The 25,385-nt window shown below is 37.6% G+C and overlaps 1 protein-coding gene and 1 non-coding gene across 2 annotated transcripts in view; both read right to left on the bottom strand.

Moving 5' to 3' along the window:
* Positions 1 to 5,238: 5,238 nt before the first annotated feature.
* Positions 5,239 to 9,310, bottom strand: LOC102882097. Its single transcript, XR_003043435.1, has 4 exons — positions 8,773 to 9,310; positions 7,664 to 7,743; positions 6,023 to 6,096; positions 5,239 to 5,673 (listed from the first exon to the last, which is right to left on the bottom strand). It is a non-coding gene; the product is annotated as an uncharacterized LOC102882097 (transcript).
* A 78-nt stretch (positions 9,311 to 9,388) lies between these two features.
* The window catches only part of SLAMF6 (SLAM family member 6), a 26,144-nt gene continuing 10,147 nt past the window's right edge, over positions 9,389 to 25,385 (bottom strand). The window contains exons 2-3 of the mRNA XM_025040517.1: positions 12,463 to 12,786; positions 9,389 to 10,000 (exon numbers count right to left, since the gene is read on the bottom strand). Of these exons, the coding sequence (XP_024896285.1) occupies positions 9,723 to 10,000; positions 12,463 to 12,786 (602 nt within the window). The 3' untranslated portion in view covers positions 9,389 to 9,722. The remainder of the gene's footprint in view (positions 10,001 to 12,462; positions 12,787 to 25,385) is intronic.

The following is a 25,385-nucleotide window of genomic DNA, read 5'->3' as shown; positions in this document are numbered from 1 at the left end:
TCAGACTAATGTAATACCGTAATGGTGGTGCACAAGTCACTTTTAACCCTAGTATAAAATTTAAAAAATAAAAGTATTAAAATAACTATAAATAAAAAATATGTTAATGACTACACAGATTAAAAATGTAAATTATGACATCAATAACAAAGTTCACGTATGTAGGGGGGCAAAGTAAAAGTGTAGAGTTTTTGTATGTGATTGAAATTAAGCTGTTATAGGCTAAATATAAATGGGTGAAAAAAAGATATTTCATGTAAATGGTAAACTAAAGGGTGCAGGGGTTGTTGTACCTATATCAGACAAAATAGACTTTAAGTCAAAGACAGTTATAGGAGGCAAAGGAAGTTATTGTATAAATGATAAAGAATTAATTCAGCAAGAAGATATAATAATTATAAATGTATTGCACCTAACACCAGAGCACTTAAATATAAACAAACATTGACAGATCTAAATGGAGAAATAAGTGATAATACAATAATGGTAGGAGACTTTGATACCCTATGCTAAATAATGAATAGAACATCCAGACTGAAAATCAAGGAAATAGCAGACTTGAACAACATTATAACCAAACGTACCCAACAGACATATTCAGAACATTTCATCCAACAGCAGAAGAATACACATTCTTCTCAATGCACACAAATCTCTAGGATAGGTCACATGATAAGTCACAAAACAACTCTTAAGAATTGTTCTTAAGAGTTCTCAATCTCCTTGAGAAGATTGAAATAATTCCAAGTATCTTTTCTGACCACAATGGAATGAAACTAGAAATCAACAACATAAGTAAAATGGGAAAATTTACAAATATATGGAAATTAAACAACATGATATTACGTGACTATTGGAAAGAAAAAATCAAAAGAGAAATTAGGAACTATCTTAAGATAAATGAAAACAAAAACACAACATATCAAAACTTACAGAATGCAGCCAAAGTAGTACTAGGATGGAATTTTATAGCACTAAATGCCAACAAAAATTTTGAATAAAAAAATCTAACTTTAAATCTGAAGGAACTAGGAAAAGAACAACTAAGCCCAAAAATAGTAGAAGAAAGGAAATAATAAAGATTAGAGCAGAAATAAATGAAAAAGAAAATAGAAAACTCAACAAAATGAAGTTAGTTTTCTGAAAATATAAACAAAATCAACAAATCCTTAGCTAGACTAAGAAAGAAAAAAGATGACTCACAACTGATGCCGCAAAAATAAAAAAGATCATAAGGATTATGAAAAATGATATGCCAACAGATTGGACAACTTCGAAGAAAACAGATAAATTTCTGAAAACATACAACTTATGAAGGCAAAATCAAGAAGAAATAGAAAACTTGACAGACCTATAACAAATAAGTAGACTTAATCAGTAAAAAGTCACCTATCAACACAGAAAAGCCTAGGACCAGATGGCTCCACAGGTGAATTCTACCGAACATTTAAAGAGGAAGTAATAGCAATATTTCTTAAACTATTCCAAAAAAATGTTAGGAAGCACTTCTGAACTGAACTCATCTTATGAGGCCAGCATCACTCTGATACCAAACCAGATAGACTCCACGAAAAAAAGAAAAATAAATGCAAAAATCCTCAACAAAATGTTAGCAAATCAAACTCAACATTACATTAAAAGGATCATATACTATGACTAAGTGAGATTTATCCCTGGAATGCAATGGTGACTCAATATACACAAATCAATCAATATGATACATTATATTAATTGAATTAAGGATAAAAATTATATGATCAAGTTAATAGATGCAGAAAAAACATTTGAGAGAATTCAACACCCTTTAATGATAAAAGCCCTTAATAGATTAGACATAAAAGGAACTTATTTTAACACAATAAAGGCCTTATATGAAAAACTTACAGCGAACGTCATACTCAATGGCAAGAAACTTAAATCTTTTCCTCTTTAGTCAGGAAAAAGACAAAGATGACTGTTCTTGCCACTTCCATTCAATATAGTACTGGAAGTCTTAGCCAGAGTAATTAGAAAAGAAAAAAATAAATAAATGTATCCAAATTAGAAATAAACAAATAAAATTGTCTCTGTTTGCAGATGGCATGATTTTATATGTAGAAATCCCTAAGGATTCCACCAAAAATTATAGAACTAATAAACAAAATCAGTAAAGTTTCAGGATGCAAAATCAATATACAAAAATCAGTTGTATTTCTAATAACAAATGAGCAAACTATCTGAAAAAGAAATATAATAATTATTCCATTTGCAACATCATTAAAAATAACAAAATACTCAGGAATAAATTTAACCAAGAAGGTGAAAGACTTGTACACTGAAAACTACAAAACATTGCTTAATTAAAGAAGACACAAATTAATGAGAAGACATTTGCTGTTTAAGAAATGGAAGAATTACTATTGTTAAAATATTCATACTATCCAAAATGATCTATAGATTCAATGCAGTCTCTATCAATCCTAACAATGTTTTTTATACTGAAAGAAAAATTCATCCTATAATTTATGTGAAATCTCAAAGGACCTTGAATGGCCAAACAATCTTCAAATATAACAAAGTTAAAAGACACATATCCTGATTTCAAAACTTAATACAAAACTACAGTAATCAAAACAATATGGTACTGGCATATGACAGACTTAGATACCAACTGGAATAGAATAGAGAACCTAGAAATAAACCCTTGACTATATGATAAAATGATCTTTGGCAAGATTGCCAAAAATACACAATGGGGAAAGGATAGTCTCTTCAATATATGGTACTGGGAAAACTGTGTATCCACAGGCAAAAGAATGCAATTTGACCTTTATATCATACACAAAAATCAACTCAAAATGGATTGAAGCCTTAAACATAAAACTTAAAATTATAAAACTTCTAGAAGAAAACATAGGAGAAAAGCTACTCAACACTGATTTTGGCAATGATTTATTGGATTTGACCACAAAGCAAATGTCAAACTAAAAATCTTCCATATAACAAAAGAAAAAAATAACATGAAAGGCAACCCATGGAAGAGGAGAAAATATTTGCAAAACATATATCTGATATAGGATTAATATCCAAAATATATAAGAAATTCCTAAAGCTCAAGAGTAAATAACCAAATAACCCATTTTAATAATAGGCAAAAGATCTGAATAGGCATTTATTCAAAGAAGGCATTTAATTGTCCAGCAAGTATATACAAAGTGGCTCAACTTCAATAATTAATACGGTCATGTGAGTCAAAACCACAATGAGATATAACCTCACACCTGTTAGGATGGCTATTACAAAAAAAAAAAGATAACAAGTGTTGGTAAGGATGTGGAGAAAAGGGGACTCTTGTATACTGTTGGTGGGAATATAAATTGATGCAGCTGCTGTGGAAAACAGTATGGAGCTGCCTCAAAAAAAAATGCCCAATAGAACTTTCTTCCAATCTAGCAATCCCATTTCTGAGTATATTTATCCAAAGGAAATAAAATTCATAGATGAACCTGGAAGACATTATACTAAATGAAATAAGACACACACACACACACACACACACACACACACACACACACACACACACACTAAGTACTACAGGATCCTACTTATATGAGGAATCTAAAATAGTTAAACTTATAGAAGCAGAGAGTGAATGGTAGTTACTAGGGGATAGGTGAAGGAAAAATAAAAAGTTTTGGTCAAAAGGTGTAAAATTTTAGTTATGCAAGAGATTCCTAGAGATCTACTGTGCAACATAGTGCTTATAGTTAACAATATTATATTGTATACTTAACATTTTGCTAAGAGGGTTGATCTTATGTTAAGTATTCTTATCACACACACAAAGTTAAAAATTAAAAAAATAATAAAAAGGGTAGAGAAAACTTTGGAGGTGATGGATATATTTATAGTATTGACTATGGGCGTGGTTTCATGAATGTATACTTATTTCCAGACTTATCAAGTTGTATGCATTAAATACGTACAGTGCTTGGTATGTCAATCATACCTCAATAAAAATTAAAAAAAAAACAGGTTAAAAAATATCTCAAACTCGCACACACAAAAAAAATCAGAGAATTCTTCGCAGAGGAAAAAGTTAAGAATGGAATGTGGAAATTTGAGCAGAGAAAATGTAGGAAATGATGTAAAGGTAGGGCACAGACAACATATCCTTTCTCCTTTTTTTTGCACAGGTTCGTGAGAAAATTCTGTCAGGAAAAGGTAATTTAATAATAATAGTAGCAACAACAAAAATAGCTGACATTTATTGAGCTCTTTTATGTACTAAGCATTATGCTAAATGCTTCAGGTATTACATTATTTAATTCCCTCAAAACTTTATTACATATTTATTTATTAAAAATATTTATTGAACATTTGCTACATGCTAGATATTGTGCTAGGTGCTAAGGATACAGTGATGAATAAAATCACTATGGTCTGCTCCTAGAGAGCCTATAGTATAGTAGGAGAAACATACATTAAACAAATAAAAATAAATATTTATTGACACGTGATAAATGATATGGAAGGTGTGACAGAATAATGAGCAGGGATTCATTCCAGATAGAGTGGTCTGAGAAGGTCTCTTTTAGGTAATATTTGTAAGCTGAGACCTAAAGAATAAGGAGGAACCAGCAAACAAGGGCCTTGAAGCAGATGTGAATAACATAGAGATTTCTTTCCTCTAAAAGAGGAATTGAAAGAAGATCAGAGAGGCTAAGTAGAGATAGCGGTGGAGAGTAATGGGGCTGAGACTGAAGATGGGCCAGACCATCTAGGGTCATGGAGACTCAGTTTCATTCTGAGTGCATGGAGAATTCTTGCAGGGTTTTAAGCAGATATGGGAAAGATCTGATTTATATTAAAAATACTACTCTGACTGTCTCGTGGAGAATGGAGTGGAGAGAGATAAAGCAAAAGTTGGGGAGAGTTGTTTGGAGTTTATTGTATTTTATGTTAAAGATGGTGATTGTTGGATATAGGATGGTGGTTGGAAATTTGGAGAGAAGTGGATAGGTCCAAGATATATATTTGTAGGTAGAGTCCAAATGGCCTGGTGATAGAGAAGCTGAAGTCAGGTTTCTGGTGTGAGTAATAGGGCTGATGTATTGTCATCCTCCTTTTTCAGTCTGGGAGTCCAAAGCTCATCGAGCTTAGGTAACAAGTCTTGGGAGATTTGTCTAGTAAATGATGTAGGAGGATTTGAGCATGAATCCATCCATGCTCAACGCATGATGAGACATTCAGAGACAACGCATGACACCAACACACTGCACTCTCTCAAAATGAGTCACAATTCTGATTCTTCCTAAAAGGAGAGAAGTGGTTGTCTTCTGAGTTAGAGTCTCTTCATCAACCATAATTCCACTTGCTTAGTTACCAAAGAGAAAGTTAATATCCAGGCATATTTTCTGAAGCATATTTTGGCCTGGAGCAGATTTTAAGATATTATTTGGATCGCAGGCTGCAATGATGTTATTCCTTAAATGTTTGACCTGGATAAGCAAGTTTGAGTCTGAAGAAATGGAAATGATGATCTTAGATTTTCAAATTCTGTTGCCAGGCAGAAACCAAGCTGTTTGCTCCCATGGGATTAGGAGAAGCTGTGCCATTCTTGGATTCCTTTGAGAACTTTTGGCAACCTAGATGACGTTGTCAAGGGCAGTTGCTCTGGAAGAAATGGATTTACTTTAACAAGAAAAAGAGAAAAATGAAGTAAGTTAATAGGGACTAGAGCCTCAGGCCATCCCTCATGGCAACAGAGAAAGTGTGGAGAGCACTAGCAGGCAGATAGGGATATTGATAGCATAAAGCAGGATTGTATTAAAAAATGAGCAGGTTGAAAACTTAGTTATGTGTGATGATCTTAATACAAAATAACTTCTTGGATATGTTTTGATGATGTCCTGAGATTTTCTATATCCTGCTGGTATTTACACATCTATAAAGTGGCCCCTTTATTTTTACTTTATTTGCAAAGTCATAGGTCTGAGGAAAGAGGTAAGAATGTAAGAACATGGAGCAATCATGGACTTACCTGTTGGACTGATAAACTGTGGAGTAAATTGTGGAGGAATCATTGTTTTCCACAGATGTTGCGATTTCTTTTCTCTGTAAAAAGTAATCATACCCATTTGGCTCACACAAACAGCATAGATATATTCATACATAGATATATTCTCAAGGGAAAGGTAGTGAGACAAAAAAGAGATGATTTCAAAGTCCTTCAGGAGGAAGGCTAGGGAGCAAGTGTTTAGCAAGAGGAGCTGGAGGCCAAACACCACCAGCTCTCAAACCTATAAAAGTTTAGTGGTATTTTCTGAGCCTCAAACAGAAGCATACCCCAGCAAACCAGTGAGCTCAAGTACCAGAGAGACAGAAGGGTGACCGTCTTGGCAGGTGGTATGAAGGAAAGGAAGCATTCCTGTTCTGCATCCAATTCTACTCTCCTTCCTCCATTTTTAAGAACTTATATACCGGATGTTTATTGTATTGTATCTTTTGTCTCAGATATCGACTAGCTATAACTGGAGGCATCGCCTGCTCCATTTCGTCCCTGTGATTCTAAGTACTTGGTCATCATGTCATTGAGTTCTTAAGCATGGGGAACTGGCAAAGTAGGAGAAACACCTGGTATTAAGAGTAACTCTGCTTGGAATACAAAGTATAGTAATAACAGAAGTCCCCCCACACTCAGAGGTTTTGAAATTTAAAATTAATTAAGGAATATATAGGGTACTATTAAGATCTCTGAAATTCTCCAAATACAATTGCAACTAAAGAAAAAGTTAACAAAATTTGCAGGAGATTAGTTTCTTGGTTCATTGATAGTGATTCATCTTGACTTCAAGAGGATATTGAGAAAGCAATAGAAATATCTGAACAAGTAAGAATATCTCTTTGTGTTCCCTTTTTTCAAGGCACCTGCTTTGCAAATACCTGTGAGGGGCTGTTTGAGGAGAGATTTGCTTGGTGATCCAAGACTTCTAGCTTGACTATTGCTTCCATCAGTTGGAGAATGATGAATTCTCTGAGCTCATTTTTCAGAAGACATGGAAACTGGCCTCCCAAGACATATAGTGTTCATTAGAAATGTGCCTCTTACAGATGGTGGGGAATCATTGATACCAGATCAAGTCCACCCTGTTATGCTGCTAGAGGTGAGGGGAGGATTGAGGACTATTCATGCTTTTAGCATCCTTTACTGTGGAGGGTTTTCAAATTTTTGCCCCTCTTGAGAGATTGCTTCTAAGCTCCCCTATTTTTCCTACATCCTGAGTGAGAAGCCCCCTGCTACAGAATTGTCCCCTTTGGAAATTCAAACTTAATTGAACTCTGATCCACACAGCAAGCATTTAATGAGTAAATGCGTGCTAAGACATAGGAGAAGAGAAAGGAAGACATGATTTTTTGCTTCGAGGTAAATTGTAATTAAGCTGGAGGGACAAGACTTACTAATGTATCAAGTCTTACAAAACAGTGTAAAGCAGGAGATGAGTAAATATTCCACTAGGGTGAGAGCAGTGGGAACTGAAAAGGTCCTACATAGAACTTTGCAGTTCCTGTAGTTTCATTCTCTTCTCTAAATGTGTACATCATTTGGATTGGTCAGATGATTATGGTTACAAGTTTGTGAATAATAATGCCAATGATCAAGTATAAAACTGAAAGGACTCACCGTGTTTGGATGAGTGACCTGAATATACACAGTGTTCCCTGCAGAGGATGGATCATCCTCTGCATTCCTCGGGTTCTCTGCTATAAACACAAAAAGGCATTCAGTGGCAGAAGGACTCTGGGTCTGCTCTCCTGGGACCTTGCCTACCTCAGGGGACTCTCTGGCCCCAAACATGCAGTTGAGGCATTACCCTTCCTTAAAGTTCATTCATTTTTGACCATCTTTGGAATTCTGGGCTGAACCAGAATCTTCTCAGTCATGTGAGCTACTTCTGACCTCATCTTTTGGAGGGACATGATCTTGATGTACCCTAAAGTGTCAGAGTCTCACTCTGAATTCACATGTAAGCCAGGAAGCTCCTAGGACCAAATAGTACCGCAAACACAAGAGCTAGGGAACCTCACTGGTGAACATAATGAAACCAATTATTTCACATACATATTATTAAACTTTTCAGAAGTCCTTAAGGTGGGTTTGATTGTATCAGGGATGAGGAAATGTAAGCTCATAAAATTCAATTGACTTGTCACAAAATTACCCAGGAAGTGATCGAATTGGAACTTGAATGCATCTTTTGACTCCAAACCTCATGCCTTGTCCTCTACACATGAAGTCATATATCTCTCACTCTTGAAAGGAGACTCAGTGACAATCTGAGTCCAGAGTGCATTGCAGTCTCTATATCACACTTTTTTTTCTTTTGATTCTGTCTACTAAATGCCTAAACTCTGGATTAATAGAATGCTGGGATCAGGCAGTTTATCTTTGGGCCTTTGATGCTCTAATCCTATCCTTGCCCTGGACTTGCTGAGTGATAATGGACAGGCTATGAGCCCTTTCACTGGCACTTGGTTTCTCCATCAGCAGGGTGGGGATGACCCTAATCCCACTCCAAGAAATCGGGTCAGTGACTGGTTCATATGCTTGTAAGGGACCCTGTAGGTCTCACAGGGGACAGACATAGACAGTTACAGCTTCTTCCCTTGCACTATCTATCTGGTGCATCTGAGTAATAACATTTTGACTGCATCCTCTCTCATTATCTAGTCCCATCTATTCAGCTCTTCCCATTTGTTTTATGACTGAGAGTTAAGAGTCTGGAAGCTCACCAAGATTAAGGGTTTGCCGAGCAGAGAAACATGAAGAACCTGAAAAATAAAATCCGGGAAATTGAAACTTGTGACTGTAGTGAGGAGAGGTCTTCTACCCTAGACCTGCATAGTTGTCTCTCTAGAGGATGTGGTGGGAGGGCACCAGAAAGGGAAGGGCAGGTAGGTTCTGAAGCTGGGTTCTACATTTCTCAGAAAGACACCTTCCTTAAGAGATTAGCAGGCATGTGGTCATACCCTAGGTGTTGTTCCAGTGGACTAGCTGAACCAGGGTTTTCATCCTCCCTCCCTTTATTACCCGTCTTTCATGAGACAGATAAAGGAAGCACCAGATTCTAAGTCCATGAAACCTTGGAGAAGAGACAAGTAGGAAGAAAGGAAACCTGCTATTTTTCTCCTCCAAAAAAATAAGCACACGAAGCACACGAGAAAAGCCAATAAAAACGCTGTTGTAAACCATATAGCAAGGTATTGATTTTTCTCATGAAAAACACCTGAAAAGAAAACAAAAAAGAAATTACACTTAAGACACATTAAGTAAGCCAACAGTGTTTTTCTCAGAGCCTCCACTTAAGCTCTTCCAGGCCAACTTTTGGAGGTAGGTGGGTTCATCATTCCCCAGAATCTCTGGGGCTTTGGGCAGGATTTTGAAAGTGGGAGTCCCATGTGGCAGCCAGGGCAGGGCAGAGCCTGATAGAGCCAGGGAAGGACATGATTCTGCCTTCCCAAGGACTTTGCCCTTGGGCTCGAGTGTGTTGGAAGAAGGGTTGGGGGAAGAGAAAGTGGGGAAAGGTGAGACCTCTGGGGGTAGTGGGAAGCATAGAGCACCAGAGGGTGTCTGTCCTCTCCCAGCATCTGTAGCTACCTCCCAGTGGACTATTGTTTTGGGAATCATGTAGGTCATGAGGACATGCCATGACCCACAGCTGCTCAAGTCTCTCAGAGAGCCCTCAGACAGACTTACTTTTGCAGAGACTTTGGACAGAGAAGGAGAAGGATAAATCGCTGACAGGATTCTCAGCTATGCAGGTGTAGGTCTGTTCACTGGAGTTCTTGGAGTCCCAAGAGATAGTGAGGTTTGCTTCCTGTAGAAGTATGTTTTCTGAGACCTCCCACCTGAATGAGATGTGGTCATTTGGATTCTCTACAGAGCAGGCCAGGTGGATCTCACAGGTTCCATTCTCAAAGATTTGAGTGTGATTGGAAACTTGTAAGTTCCTCAGTCGTTCTGTGTGCAGAGAAAAGGCCCAGATAAAGGATAAATGGCTTGGCTAAGCCCTCTGTGAAAAATATCCTTTCCCTCAATGATTCTGTATTCCACTTGATACTCTGCTGTATGTTATGGTCAGTATACTCTGTAAAAAACTCTGCTTGTGTTACCTAATTGATGGGATCAAGGTCTAGAATGATCAAATGACAAGGGACATCAGTATGAGACAGGGTGGTCAGTGTGAGAAATGAGAAGGGAAAGACTGAAGTTGCCACCAAGTAGTTGGTGATTTGGGGTTGTTCACTTTACTTTTCTGGGCTTCAGTTTATTCCTGAGATTCTTTCTAGCCTTTGTTTGGTACCCATTGTGTAAAGATAATTTGGAGACTAAGCTGAGGGCCAGCCCTACCTTAGCCAGGTCAGAAACCAGAACCGGGCACAAAAGCCCTGTTTCTTCCGTCATCAAAATTCCCTAACTGTTGTGGAAGATGGAAGCTTAACCTTCTTTGAGAGCCATATTTCCCACAAATTTGTGGGAATCCTGGTCCTCATTGTATCTGATGCTGGCTCCAATGCTGACAAATAGACTGATGCAGAATGTCAGCAAGACAGAGACATGTTGAAAACCGAAAAACTGGGGAAAGAAGAAGTGAAGAAACTGAGAGAGCAAGTAAGTAATTCCAGGCAGCAAAGAAGTGTAATATATTCAGGCATTTGAGAAAACGTATACTGCAAAAATTTATGATGCAGAGACCAGAAAATATTGGCTAGTAAGATGTCAGTAGCTATGAATCAACAGGGACATGGGAACAGTACAGAGAAGGTCACTGACCTAGACTTGGCCTGAGGGTTGAAGTAAAGATAACCCAATAAAGAACAGAATATTTCCAACTGTCTAATTAGAAGAGACATTATAAGTGTCTTTATAAGAGAAAAGCAGATAGTCAAGATAGTCAGAAGAGGAGAAAACACAGGGAAGAAGAGGCGATGTAATCATGGAGGTAGAGATTGACATTGTATGGCCACAGGCCAAGGAACATCAAGAAATACCAACAGCAACCAGAAACTGGAAGAGGCACAGAACAGATTGTCCTCTATGGCCTCCAGACGAAAAGTAGCCTTGCCCATGCCTTGATTTTGGACTTCTGGCTCCCAGAACTGTGAGAAAATAAAATTTCTGTTGTCTTAAGCCACCAAATTCATAGTATTTTATTTTGACAGCTTCAGGAAGCCAATACACTGCCCCAGGGTGATTTTTATCCCCTTTGTTCGAATCTCTGTTAAGAAATTTTCCAGACATCCTCTCTTTCCTGACATTTACCTGCTATGTGTCCTATTCTTTTAGGGACATGACTTTGACTAATCTAGCATGGTAAACCTACCAAATACTCAGGGGATAATGAGTATTTGCCATTTGTCAAAGGAAATCAGCTTTGACTGACCAGAAATTCAACCTCAGTGGGATAACATGTTTCCTGCAGTTTTGACTGCATGAGCAAGCACTACAGTTTTTCTCAAGTTGCTCTAGAAATAGATCGAAAGCATATCAGTGTCTTTGAAATACAGAAAATTAAATGATTTGTCTAAAAATGAGTCAGAGAGCAAAAGGGTAGCATGTAACCTACTTGAGGTTTTAACAGTATTTTTTTTTGGATATCATATCTTAACCCAAAGGACTCTGAGTGAATTTTAGACACTATGGGTTCTCTAGTAAATAAGATTTACAGAATCTCAGTGGCCTATAAATTTGCCAATTTAATGCTTGAATCTCCTATACAACATTCTTGCCATTCATGGCCTCTGTGAACATCACTGATTGCCAGAAGGATTTTTTTTTTGATATTGGCTCATAAGCAGTGTTATTATAGTTTCCATAACTTTATGTTGAGGACCTGAGCTATCTGGGGAAAATACTGGCTGATTAATTAAACAATCCTAATAGAAAAGACATTTTTCTTTTCTAGCTTATACTTATAGAATATTTTCTAGGTAGACCACTGTTCTGTACTCTGAGCATTTGTGTAAAGGGAGGTATCACATCAGCTAGTTATGTGGGAAGCTCTCCCACTCACTATCTCTGATTGTAGAGGGATTGCTATGACTGACACTGTGCCTCAGGGGTAAGGATAACTCTTCATGGAGATTTTGTGAGGATTACAAGACAGATACATGTAACGTGCATGGTAACAAAATCAGATAGTTCACTTCCATTACTTCTACTACATTTCTAGTTGAAAGGTACCATTTTATAGTGTGAAGGTGAATGATTTTGGGGTTGGAGTTACAAGACTTAGGTTCTATTCTCAGCTCTGTAATTAACTGGTCATGTGATATCACTGAGTTGCTTTACCACTGGACTTCAGACTGGCTCCAAATGCCATATTCTCTACCACTAGGCTATAGAGCATACCTGTAGTCACATAGAATTGAAATACGTAATGTTTTTGTCAATATATAATTAAATCCCAAACTTTGACTCACCAAAGATCCTCACAGAGTAATCAAAAATCAATGAGGAGTCGATTGTAGTTATCTGGGCACGGTAAAGTCCTTCATCTGCCATCATCAACTCGTTGATCTGCAAGAAGTAGGACTGGGTGATTTTCAGTCGATGTTTCCGTTTTGGGTCAGTCACCAGGATTGGTTTTTTCTTTGGCTCTAGGAAGATGATAGATGTTCCATTAAAAAGCCAGGTGATATACACGATCTCCTCTCCTGCAGAAATCTTCAAGGGAAGAGTTACTGACTCCCCCAGCACCCCTTTCACCTTCAATGGGGTTTCTTCAGTTTGTGAAACTGTGTACCCTGTAAACACAAAAGGGAAACTGTTATAACTCCCCTTGCCCTGTACCCCTCCCTGCATCCTTTCCCTGAAACTCTGCTGGTCTGTTAGAGCTCTCTGATACTGAAGCCTGGAGATATGATGAAGAGAGAAAAGGTTAGAAAAAAAGTGTTGAAATAGACAATAGAAAGGCTCCCCCCACAACAAAATGTCTGACACTCTTGGCTAATGAACAGTTAACCCAGATCATCCTGGCCTAGTCTACCCTCCCACACTAGCTGGTTACCTTGGGTCATGGCCACACTATCTGATCCCAGCCTCTGAGTTCTCTGGGCATGAGGTGGAGGGGGACAGGGAACTACATCAATTCCCTGCTACAAACTCCAAAAAACACAAGTATTTGCTGATAACGTATAATTAAAGCTCAGCATTTGCTGATTACTTACTATGCATCTAACATAGTGAGCTTGTGAGATTTAGAAGACTAATAGTTAGAATCTACAGTTCTTACACATTATTTCATTTGATGCTGATAATTCTGTGAGGTAAGTAGGATAGATATTATTATCTCCATTTATAGATAAAAGAACTGAGGCATAGAGAAATTAATTTTCCAATGGTTACACAACTAAAGAATAAGAGACAGGATTCAAACCCAACTACTTTGACCCAATTACTTTGTACTCTTTTCATGATACCGGAAGATATCTTTTCTCAGAAAGATTATAGGCTAATAATTGAGGAAATAAACATAAAAGTAACAAGTATTTCAAAGGAACATATATAATGGCTATACTTGTGAGCCTGTCTCAGAGCCATTAATGTTTGAGCAAAAGAGGTGAAATAGTCACAGTGATTCTCAAAGGAGATGCTTCCTTAGCATTCTTTGCCTAATACTTAACACTCAGTACACCATTTTATTGTCCTCTGTTCATTTGTTTGTCTAACTGACCATGTTTATATTACTTTTGTATCTCAGTGCCGTGCCTCACACAAAGTAGTATCTGGAAATGTGATTTAATGAATAAATAACTGTAACCATGACCTCAACCTTCTTGAGATCTAATTCTCAGAAGAGGTTCTGAGTAGGGAGGGAAACATCACAAGGAAAATATTGAGCAAAAAAAAAAAAAATCCGGATACAAGTAGAATACAATGGTATGGTTCCATTTATTTAAAGTTAAAAAACAGGCAATACACATCTATGCTGTTAGAAGTTGGGATAGTGGTTACCTTTGAGGAGGAGGGAGGATGGCAAGTAGGAGAGAATGTAAAGGGGAATTCTGGGGTGCTAGTAATGTTCTATTTCTTGACTTGTGTCTGTATACACAGATTTATTCATTTTATGATAATTCATTGAGCCGATACTTAAGATTTATACAGTTTTCTCTTTGTGTTAAATTTCAGTAAAAGAGGCTAAACAACAAAAACCAAACCAAAACAAAATAATTACAATGGTGTATAAGTTTAGTCGTTTTTCTCTCTTCTACTTAGTTTCCTATAACTCTCCTCTGTGTTCACTTTGCTCAAACTACATTGGCCTGGCTATTCCTAGAGATGGCCAGGTCTTGTATACCTGTAATTCCCTCTACCTGGAATGTAGTTCTTCCAGGTGTCCATTTTGCTCACTCTTTCATCTCCATAAGATCTTTAATGCAAATATTTCCTCTTAGAGAGGCCTACTGTGCCCATTCTTTTCTCACCACCAACCCTTGCCCTTGTATACTCAACTGCCTTTGAATTTATATTTCTCCATAATATTTACTATCTAGCATATTTTATAATTAGCATATTTGGTTTTTAAAAATTATTTTCCCCTTCCACTAGAATGTAAGCTCCATGAAAGCAAGAATTTTTGTCTGTCTTGTTCATTATTGTAACACCTGTGACAGTGCTTGGCACATAGTAGGCATCCAATGCATATTTGTTGAGTGAATGAACACATCTTTATCTCTGCTCTTGTAGGTTCTCTGTCTGGGATATTAAAGACCAATTCCTCTTTGTAAGGAGTCTGGACATATCCTGTGGCCCAAGGACTCCCTAAGAACTGTTTCTCCCTCACCTAACATTTTCCTTTAAGGTTCCTTTTTTTTTTTTTTTATAGATTGCAATTATTCATTTAATAAGTCATTCTAGTATTTGCTCAATTCTCTGCCGATTTAATGATGGAATTCAGATTATATTTATTAGATTACTTTTATGTACAAGTTTCTGGCAACACAAAAATAAATAAGACATGTTGGTCCTCTGGGCTCAACATAAGGTAGAGGAGCCTTACTGATAGATAGCAGTTATGGTGCCATAAGTTAAGAATTAACCTAGGCTAGAGATTGCCTCTACTCGCCCTTGTACCACTAATTGCATCTTATGCACTCAGGATCAAGTACTTCTTTCTCTTTGTTATAATTACGAGATTGTTTTCCTCTTTTCCCCCTAATTTTAAGGGTAGAAATTATGCTTATTATCTCCGTATTCATAGCACATAACATAATTTTTAGTTCAATAAATGTTGAAATGATAGAGGTGGGAGCACAAATAGTGAGAATGATGATTGGAGAGAGTTGGGGGTTGTCAGGGAACACTTCACAGAGGAGATTATGTTACAGCAGGGTTTTGAATAAAAACAAGAAGTTTGTCATTGCTTGATTATTTCTGCTTCTTTCCACAATGCTCTGCTCTTTCTTTGCTCTGTTGTTCCTTTGCCTGAAACTCTCTTTCCCATCTTTTCTAAGAAGTGAGCTCCAATTGATCCTTCAAGGAATAGCTCAAATATCTCTTTGCCTCTGCTTATATTCGTGGGGGGTTTGCACTGGTACAGGAGGAGGAGAAAGGAGTTCGTAGTGGGAGAAGAGAAGAAGATAGTAGAGGAGGAGAAGGAGGTGGACAAATATTTCTCGCAGTTCTAAGGGGGAAAAAAGACTTGAACCACTATGCTTGGGGAAGGTGAAGGTGAGAAGTTGCTGAAAATGTTCAAAAGCTCTTCTGTAAGACTTTGGACAAAAGGATAACTGCTTTGGAGCACAGGTGATGTGTTGTGGTCAAGAGGACACTAGGAGGACCTTTACTGTGCTGGAATCAGCACTGATGCTTTGGGAATGTCCTGAACATCCTTGTCATGGATATTGATGTTTTCAGAGTAGGGCATTGAGGTATCCTCTAAGCAACTCTGCTGGCAGTAGATATGGAGGACTAGTACCAGAAGAGGAGATTAAGAATTGGGAGGATATTTTATAACTGTAACTGGAGGCTGCTTAGGCAGCCCATGGGAAGCATCTTTTTGGGTGTCCTTACAAGTCGCTGGGGGACCACATGGAGCATGGGGGTGGTACTGAGGTCTTGCCCATTTTCTGATAAGAATGTTGAGTCAGCAGACATTTGGGGTACATTTATTAACATATTTCATTTATTGGATGATGTGTTTCTGGGAACATAAGTAGTCTTAGTCAGTTCTTTATGTCCTCAGAACCTGGCCCAGGGAACTCAGTAAATGCTAAGCAAATTGAAATTAGAATATGTAGTGTCTTAAATGATTACTGAATAATTATTTTGAAAGATATTAAGACACATGGAGTATTTTTGAGAAATGGGAAGGTATAAAGAAAGCAGTGTTTTAGGATGGAGAGGAAAAATGTAGGACTGAGTCGATTCTGAGAAAAGAGAGAAAAGTGAGAGAAACTTTGGGAGTTCTAACCTAGGGGACTGGCTTAGACTTGCCTATAAGAAAGAGGGGTATAGTTAGCTGTTTCAGTTTAGCATGAAATAAATTCAGAAGGAGGGATGGGGCTGAATTCTTAAGAGATTTAATAGAGAAAAGAAGAGAAACAGGGTAGGGTCTTGAGAAAGACAAGTGAAAATGAAAGTACAACATACTAAAACTTAAAGGATGCAATGAAAATGGTGCTCAGAGGGAAATTTATAGCTATAAGTGCCTACATTAAAAAGGAAAAAAAAAACCCTCAAATCAATAACCTAACTTTACACCCCAAGGACCTAGAAAAAGAAGAACAAAATAATCCCAAAGCAGAATACTGGGAAGATGGCAGACTAGGTAAAAGCAGGGTTCGCCTCCACCCAGGACCGCAATGCAATTACAACCAAATTATAAAATAATCAGGAGAATCATCTGAAGTCCAGCTGATGGTAACACATAAGTCTGATAATATAAAGGAGACACATTGAAGCCGGTAAGAGGGGCAAAGTCACAACTCGGGCTGGACCTGCATCTGCAAGTGGTGGATCACTAGGAGGGAGAGTGAAGCTGCAGAGGCTCCCCTGAAGGAGAAGGGGGTCCTGGCCTTATTTGGGGGCTCCCCAGCCAGGGTCTCAGCCCGGGGATGAGGAGATTCCAATAACCCTGACTGTAAAAACCTGAGGGGATTCTGGCCATCTGAGAGAGACAGGAGACTGAAACTCGAGACGCCCTTATGAAGGGCCCACGCACAAGCTTTCTGACATGCAGACACACCCAGGACACCAGTGGTGGGTCAGAGGCTCAGTGAGATTCATACTGCATTACCTGACACCGGAATGAGAGCTGGAAGAGCAGCCACCAATGGGCCTTAGTCTGGCCCCTCGACCTGGCAATCTACAGACCAGCTAGCTTCCCCGGGCAGACCCCTCTCACAGGGCCATTATGAAGCTGCTGGCCTGAAATCAGCCCGCCTCACTCAACCTGCAGATTGTCTGGGGATTTTGTTGCTGGATGGCTGCCATGCCCTGCGTGGATTCAGGACTAAGCATTTGCAGTTGGTGGCCAGCGCTGTGACCGGGCACTTCCGAGAGTTTCGAGCAGATCACTGCTGCCAACATGAACTTAGGCAGATATCAGTGATCTGTGGGCAAGTCCCAGATAGCAGCTGGTCTTGCTGTGTTCTGGGACTTCAGCGGGAACTGAAGTTGCAGCAAGACTGAGGATATATTGATCTGATTGCCACTGTCTCCCTGAGAACCCACTCCACCCTACCCACAAATTGCCCTTGCTGGCCCATTGATAGTGAACCGCCACCACCCTCTCTTCCCAATCCACACAGGCAACAAACTTTGGTTAGCACAGGGTGGACACTACTTGGAATTCAGTTGCAGGCAGACCTCTATAGCCAGCAAGAGTTGCAATACTGCATCCAGGGAGTGCAGGGGTCTGTGAGACCACCCCAGACGGCAGGTGGTCTCACTGTAATCTGTGACTAGAGCAGGAACTCCAGGCACAGAAGTTGCAGCAAAACTGAGGCTGTATTGGCCTGACAGACCTTGTCTCCCTGAGATCCCGTTTCACCCAAGACACAAAGTGCCTGCCTGCAGCTCATTGACAGACAGCCTCTCCTGCCCTACTTGGCTCTGGGGTTGATAGCGCAGTGAGCAAATTTAAGGGAAAACAGCTGTAGGCAGACCACTGCTGCCTGTATGAGCTGCAATGTCCTTCGAGAGGATCACAGGGGTCTGTATTTGCCTGAAGGCCCTTGTCTCCCTGAGCTCCTGCGCCATCCAATAAACAAAGAATCTGCCACACTTTGATAGGTAGCTGCCCCTGGCCTACCTGGGGTGGTGCATTCAGGCCCAAGGTGGGCAGCAGCTGACCTTGCTACAATTGGAAACTTGTACAGGGAACCACAGAGACAACATTGGCATGTAAACTGACATGCAGTGGCAGGGGAAATTTACTCAACAGACACAGGAGATTGCCCGGATCCCTGCACTACCCAACACACATATTGCCCAGAGGCTTTCCCAGTTTCAGAGACTTACGGGCAACTGACAGGCAGTGTCAGACCTAGTCCCACTGCTAAACTGCACTAGATCAGAGACTGGGGATAACCGGACCGCTGCCTACAGCATTGTCTCTTCCACTTACCTACAGATCCAGCATAGGCAACAGCCATATGCAGATCACTTTGTAGTTCCCACCAGGTAGCCCTGAGCAATCAAAAGCAGTGGGTGACCAAGGCCTACTGGGGATACCCTCCCAAGGGGCAATGAAACCAACGCATCTGGAGGCTGGCATCAGACCACAACAGAGCAACTCCTGACTATCCCCATTACTGATATACACAAAGGGTGGTTGCAACAAGTACACAAGCCTACTAGGGCAAATCCCACTCAGTGGGGTCAGCCCCTACACAATAACTCTTACCCTTTGGGTGAAGCCAGTTCCCTCAATTAGTCAGACTAAGTGTTAATTACGTCCACTGATGTACTAACAACAATAAAGGCTTGATGACAACAGATCACACACAACCCACACAAAGATCACGTCCAGAGCTCTTGGCATAGGGGATCAGAGAGAGTGTGCCACTGGGACACACAGGACACCTTCTATATTAGGCCATTTGGCCAAGGCTGAGAGACAAAACAAATATTCCTGACACATAGAAACGAACACAGAGAGGCTAATAAAATGAGAAAAGAAAGAAAGATGTCACAAATGAAACAACAGGAGAAAACTCTAGAAAATAAGCTAAATGAAATGGAGGCAAGCAACCTACCAGAGACAGAGTTCAAAATAATGGGGTAAAAAAGAAAATAGAAATAACAAATACAAATAATAAAAGGGTAGTAACTATGTACCTATCAGTAATCACTTTAAATGTAAATAGATTAAATGCTCCAATCAAAAAATATAGGGTAGCCAAATGGATAAGAAAACTAGACCATGCACATGCTCTATCAGGAATCACTTTAAATGTAAATGGATTAAATTCTCCAACCAAAAAAAAATAGGGTAGCACAATGGATAAAAATACAAGATCCATGCATATGCTGTCTACAAGAGACCCACTTCAGATCAAATGACACTCATAGACTGAAAGTAAAGGGATGAAAAAAGATATTTCACACAAATGGAAAAGAAAAAAAGCCGGGGTAACAGTACTTATATCAGATAAAATAGACTTTAAAACAAAGGCTATAATAAGAGACAAAAAGAGCATTACATAATGATAAAGGGATCAATAAATCAAGAGGACATAACCCTAGTAAACATATATGCATCCCATATAGGAGCACCTACATACATAAAGCAATTATTGACTGACATAAAAGAAGAGATCAATAGTAATACATTCATAGTAGGAGACTTTAACACCCCATTGACACCAATGGACAGGACTTCCAGGCAAAGAATCAACAAGGAAACAGAGGGCTTAAAAGACACACTAGAACAGATGGATTTAATAGATATTTTCAGAGCATTTTACCCCAAAGCAGCAAAATATACATTCTTCTCAAGTGCACATGGAACATTTTCTAGAATAGACCACATGTTAGGAAACAAAACAAGTCTCAATAAATTTAAGAAGATTGAAATCATATCAGCCATCTTCTCTGATCACAATAGTATGAAACTAGAAATCAACAATAAGAAAAAAACTGGAAAATATACAAACACATGGAGACTAAATAACATATTACTAAACAATGAAAGGGTTATTAATGAGATCAAGGAAAAAAAATCAAAAGATACCTAGAGACAAAAGAAAATGAAAACACGACTCAAAATCTATGGGATATAGAGAAAGCAGTCCTAAGAGGGAAATACATAGCAATATAGGCTTACCTCAAGAAAGAAGAAAAAGCTCAAATAAACAATCTAATCTTACACTTAAAAGGACTAGAAAAAGAACAGCAAACAAAGCCCAAAGTGAATAGAAGGAAGGAAATCATAAAGATCAGAGCAGAAATAAATGAAATATAGTCTAGAAAAACAATACAAAAATTAATAAAATCAAGAGCTGATTCTTTGCAAGGATGAACAAAATAGACAGACCCTTAGCCAGACTCATCAAGGAAAAAATGACTCAAATAAATAAAATCAGAAATGAGAGAGGAGAAATAACTATGGACTCCACAGAATTACAATGGATCACAAGAAAATATTACAAACAATTATATGCCAACAAATTGGACAATCTGGAAGAACTGAATACATTCCTAGAAATATACAATCTCCCACGACTGAGTCAAGAAGAAACAGAAAATCTGAACCAACTGATTACCATCAATGAAATAGAATCAGTAATCAAAAACCTCCCGACAACAAAAGTCCTGGCCCAGATGGCTTCATAGGTGAATTTTACCAAACATTCAAAGAAGAATTATCACTTATTCTTATCAAACTATCCTGAAGAATTCAAGAAGAGGGAAGGCTCTCTAACTCTTTGTATGAGTCCACCATTACCTTGATTCCAAAACCTGGCAAAGACATCACAAAAAAAGGAAAACTATAGGCCAATATCTCTTACGAACATTGATGCAAAAATCCTCAATAAAATATTAGCAAACCAAATTCAGCAATACATTAAAAATATCATACACCATGACCAAGTTGGATTTATTCCTGGGATGCAAAGTTGGTACAATATCCGCAAATCAATTAACATGATTAACAAATTGAAAGAAAAAACCATACGATCATATTAATAGATACAGAAAAAGCGTTCGACAAAATCTAGTATCCATTTATGATAAAAATGCTCAGTAAAGTGGGAATAGAGGAAATATATCTTGACATAATAATGGCCATATATGACAAACCTACGGCTAACATCATACTCAATGGGGAAAGGCTAAAAGCATTTTCCTTAAGATCAGGAACAAGACAAGGATGCCCACTTTCACCACTCCTCTTGTACCGGAAGTCTTAGCCACAGCAATAAGACCAGAAAGAGAAATAAAAGGCATCCGAATTGGAAAGGAAGAAATAAAACTCTCATTATTTGCTAATGACATGATACTGTATATAGAGAATCCTAATAATTCCACCAAAAAACTATTAGAACTGATCAATGAATTCAGTAAAGTAGTAGGTTACCAAATAAATATTCAGAAGTCAGTGGCATTTTTATACACCAATGATGAACTTTCAGAAAGAGAAATTAAGAAAACAATCCTATTTACAATTGAATTGAAAACTATAAAATACCTGGGAATCAAATAAACCTGGAGGTAAAAGACCTGTTTTCAGAAAATTATAAGTCATTGAAAAAAGAAAATGAAGAAGATACAAATAAATGGAAGCATATACCATACTCATGGGTAGAAAAAGCAACATCATTTTATTATTTATTATTATTTATTATTATTATTATTATTATTATTATTATTATTATTAGGTCTTCCTAGGTGGTTTCCCATTCAAGTACTAACCAGGCCTGACCCTGCTTAGTCTCAGAGATCAGACGAGATCAGGCACATTCAGGGTGGCATGGCTGTAGACTCCCTTCATCCATTTAAATTAAACCACAGATCCTAGGTTTTTGAAGACTTCTTGTGTCTTATGTTAGACTGATGTCATCAACTATGGATTGAAACACCTCTCGGAGGACCGTCTGGGACTCTGCTGCTCACTTACAGAGGCGACTGCACATGGCATTCCTTAGAAAGCTTTAATTTTTTTAAAATTGTGTCTAAAATAATAAAATACCTGGGAATAAAATTAATCAAGGAGATAAAAGACTATTCTCAGAAAATATAAGTTGGTGAAAAAAGAAATTGAAGAAGATACAAATAAAGGAAAGCATATATTGTGCTTGTGGATAGGAAGAATCAACATCATTATAATGGCCATACTATCTAGAGCAATCTATAGATTCAATGCAATCCTTATCAAAATACCAATGGCATTTTTTACAAAAATTCTAAAATTTATATGGAACCATAAAAGATCCCAAATAGCCATGCCAATCTTGAGAAAGAAGAACAAATTTGGAGATATCACACTATCTGATATAGCAAACTATACTACAAAGCTACAGTAATCAAAACAGCATGGTACTGGCATAAAAGCAGATACACTGATCAATGGAACGGAATAGAGAGCCCAGAAATAAGTCCACACCTATACGCTCACTTAATATATGACAAAGAAAGCAAGAATATACAATGGGGTAAAGACAGTCTCTTCAATAAATGGTGTTGGGAAATTTGGACAGGTACATGCAAAACAACCACACACACAAAAAAAAAAAAAAACAAAAAAAAACCTGGACCGCCTTCTTAGACTGTGTACAAAAATAGACTCAAAATGGATTAAAGACTTAATTGTAAGACCCCAAACCACAAAACTTCTAGAAGAAAACATAGGCAGTAAACTCTCTAATATTACAAACAGTAATTTCTTTTTGGATCTATCTCCTTGGGTAATGGAAACAAAAGAAAATATAAACAAATGAGACTACATCAAACCAAAAAGATTTTGTACAGCAAAGGAAACCATCAACAAAACAAAAAGACAACCGACTCTTTGGGAGAAGATATTCGCTAATGATACATCTGATAAGAAGTTAATATCCAAAATATATAAAGAACTTATACAACTCAACAACAAAAAAACAAACAATCCAGTTAAAAAATGGGCAGAAGACCTGAACAGATACCTCTCCAAAGAGGAAATACGGATGGTCAATAGACATATGAAAAGATGCTCAAGGTCACTAACCATCAGAGAAATGCAAATTAAAACCAAAATGAGATATCGCCTCACGCTTGTCAGAATGGCTATCATCAATAAATCCAAAAACAACAAGTGTTGTTGAGGATGCAGAGAAAAGGGAACACTCATACATTGTTGGTGGGATTGCAAATTGGTACAGCCACTATGGAAAACAGTATGGAGGTTTCTCAAAAAATTAAAAATGGATATACTTTTTGATTTAGCAATTGCATTTTTGGGTATTTATCCAAAGAAAACCAAAACAATAATTCATAAAGATCTATGCACTCCAATATTCTTGGCAGCGCAATTTACAATAGCCAAGATATGGAAGCAACCTAAATGCCCATCAACAGACGATCGAACAAAAACGTTATGGTTCATTTTTACAATGAAATAGTACTCAACCATTAAAAAAAATGAAATCCTACCATTTGCAATGACATGGATGGACTTAGAGGTTATTATGCTGAGTAAAATAAGTCAGACGCAGGCAGATAATTACCATATGATTTCACTTATATGCAGAATCTAAGGAATAAAAGGAACAAACTAATCAAAAACAGACTCACAAATATATTGTACGATTTGGTGATGAACAAAGGGGATGGGGGTAAGGGGGCTGGGAGAATGAGGCGAAGGGTTAAAGAAGTACAAATTAGTAGTTGATAGATGATTACGGGGATGGGGAGCACAACATAGGAATGCAGTTAGCATTAATATATTGGCTAGGTGGAAAACCAGAGGAAAGAAGGAGCAATTAGGGTATTATTTTATAAACTATGTACTGTATACTTGAAACTAATAAAAAAAAAAGAGAGAGAGAGAAATCTCATTCTGCTGAAGCCTGTAGTAAAATCGTACATCATACATAAGTATCTCTTTCTATATCTTCTACCGAATGAGAGCAATCTCTTTGAGTTTAGTTTTAATCTAGAAATTGTTCTCATCTCCAATAAACATAATGACTATATAAAAAAAATTCCAAAGCCCAGAAGGAAAGAAATACCAATGATTAAGCAGAAATAAGCAAAACATAAAAATCAACAAAATCAAAATTTGGTCCTTTGAAAAAATTTACAATACTGACACACATTTAGCTAGATTAATTAAGAAAAAAATATAGAGAAGATTCTTCAAGTTACTGAAATTAAAAATGAAAGAATGGACTTTATAGAAATAAAAAGGGATTATAAGAGAATGGTATGAATAACTATATAGCAACAAATTAGATAACTGAGATAAAAATAGACAAATTCCTAGACACAAATTACCAAGACTGACTTAAGAATACATAGAAAATCTGAGAGGACCTATAACAAACAAAGAGATTAAATTAGTAATCAAAAACCTACTGGCAAAGAAAAGCTCAGGACCAGATCCCTCACTGGTAAATTCTACCAGTTATTTAAGGAACAATTAAAATCAATCCTTCTTAAACTCTTTCCAAAAATAGAAGAGGCAGGACTTTGCAGAATCATGGCAGAGTGAGAGATGTCCCCAGATATCTCTCCTTGAAACATAAAACACCCAAACTGCACACTAGCACGACTGAGCGTGCAATCTGTGCATAAGAGTTACCATAGTAGAATACACTTCCATTAATGCCCAGGTGGAGAAATAGTTCATTAAACACCATGAACAACCAAGGTGACATGGCATATCAGGAAGAAAGAGAAAAATCTCTAGAAAATAAGCTTATGGACATAGACATATGCAACTTAAATGACAGAGAATTCAGGATGGTACTTCTGAAAAAACTCAGTGAGTTCTGAAACGAGTCATATCAAGAATTTTAGGAATTGAAAAAACAACTAGATGAGCAGAGCAAGGAGATTGAAACCCTCAAAAAGAACAGGAAAAAAGAACAGAATAAATCTTCTGGAGATGAAAAACACACTGCAAGAGTTGAAAAATGAAATAGCAAACTTGGAAAATAGGGTCAACCAAATGAAGAAAAAGATTAGTGATATCAAAGACAGAAATCAGAAATAAATCAGAAGGAAGAAGAGAGAAACAAGAGTAAAAAATAATGAAAGAGAAATTCAAGAACTAGCTGATACCATCAGGAGAAGAAACATAAGAATAATGAGCATTATCGAAGGCAAGGAAAAAGAGCAGGGATTAGAAAGCATTTTCAGACGTACTGGATGACAATTTCCCAAATCTAAGGAATGAGCTGGAGCTTGGAATTCAAGA

This window comes from Pteropus alecto, unplaced genomic scaffold (genome assembly GCF_000325575.1).
Source record: "Pteropus alecto unplaced genomic scaffold, ASM32557v1 scaffold359, whole genome shotgun sequence".
Lineage (NCBI taxonomy): Eukaryota > Metazoa > Chordata > Mammalia > Chiroptera > Pteropodidae > Pteropus > Pteropus alecto.
The sequence above is the reverse complement of the archived record's forward strand: the minus strand, read 5'-3'. Positions and strand labels throughout refer to the sequence as shown.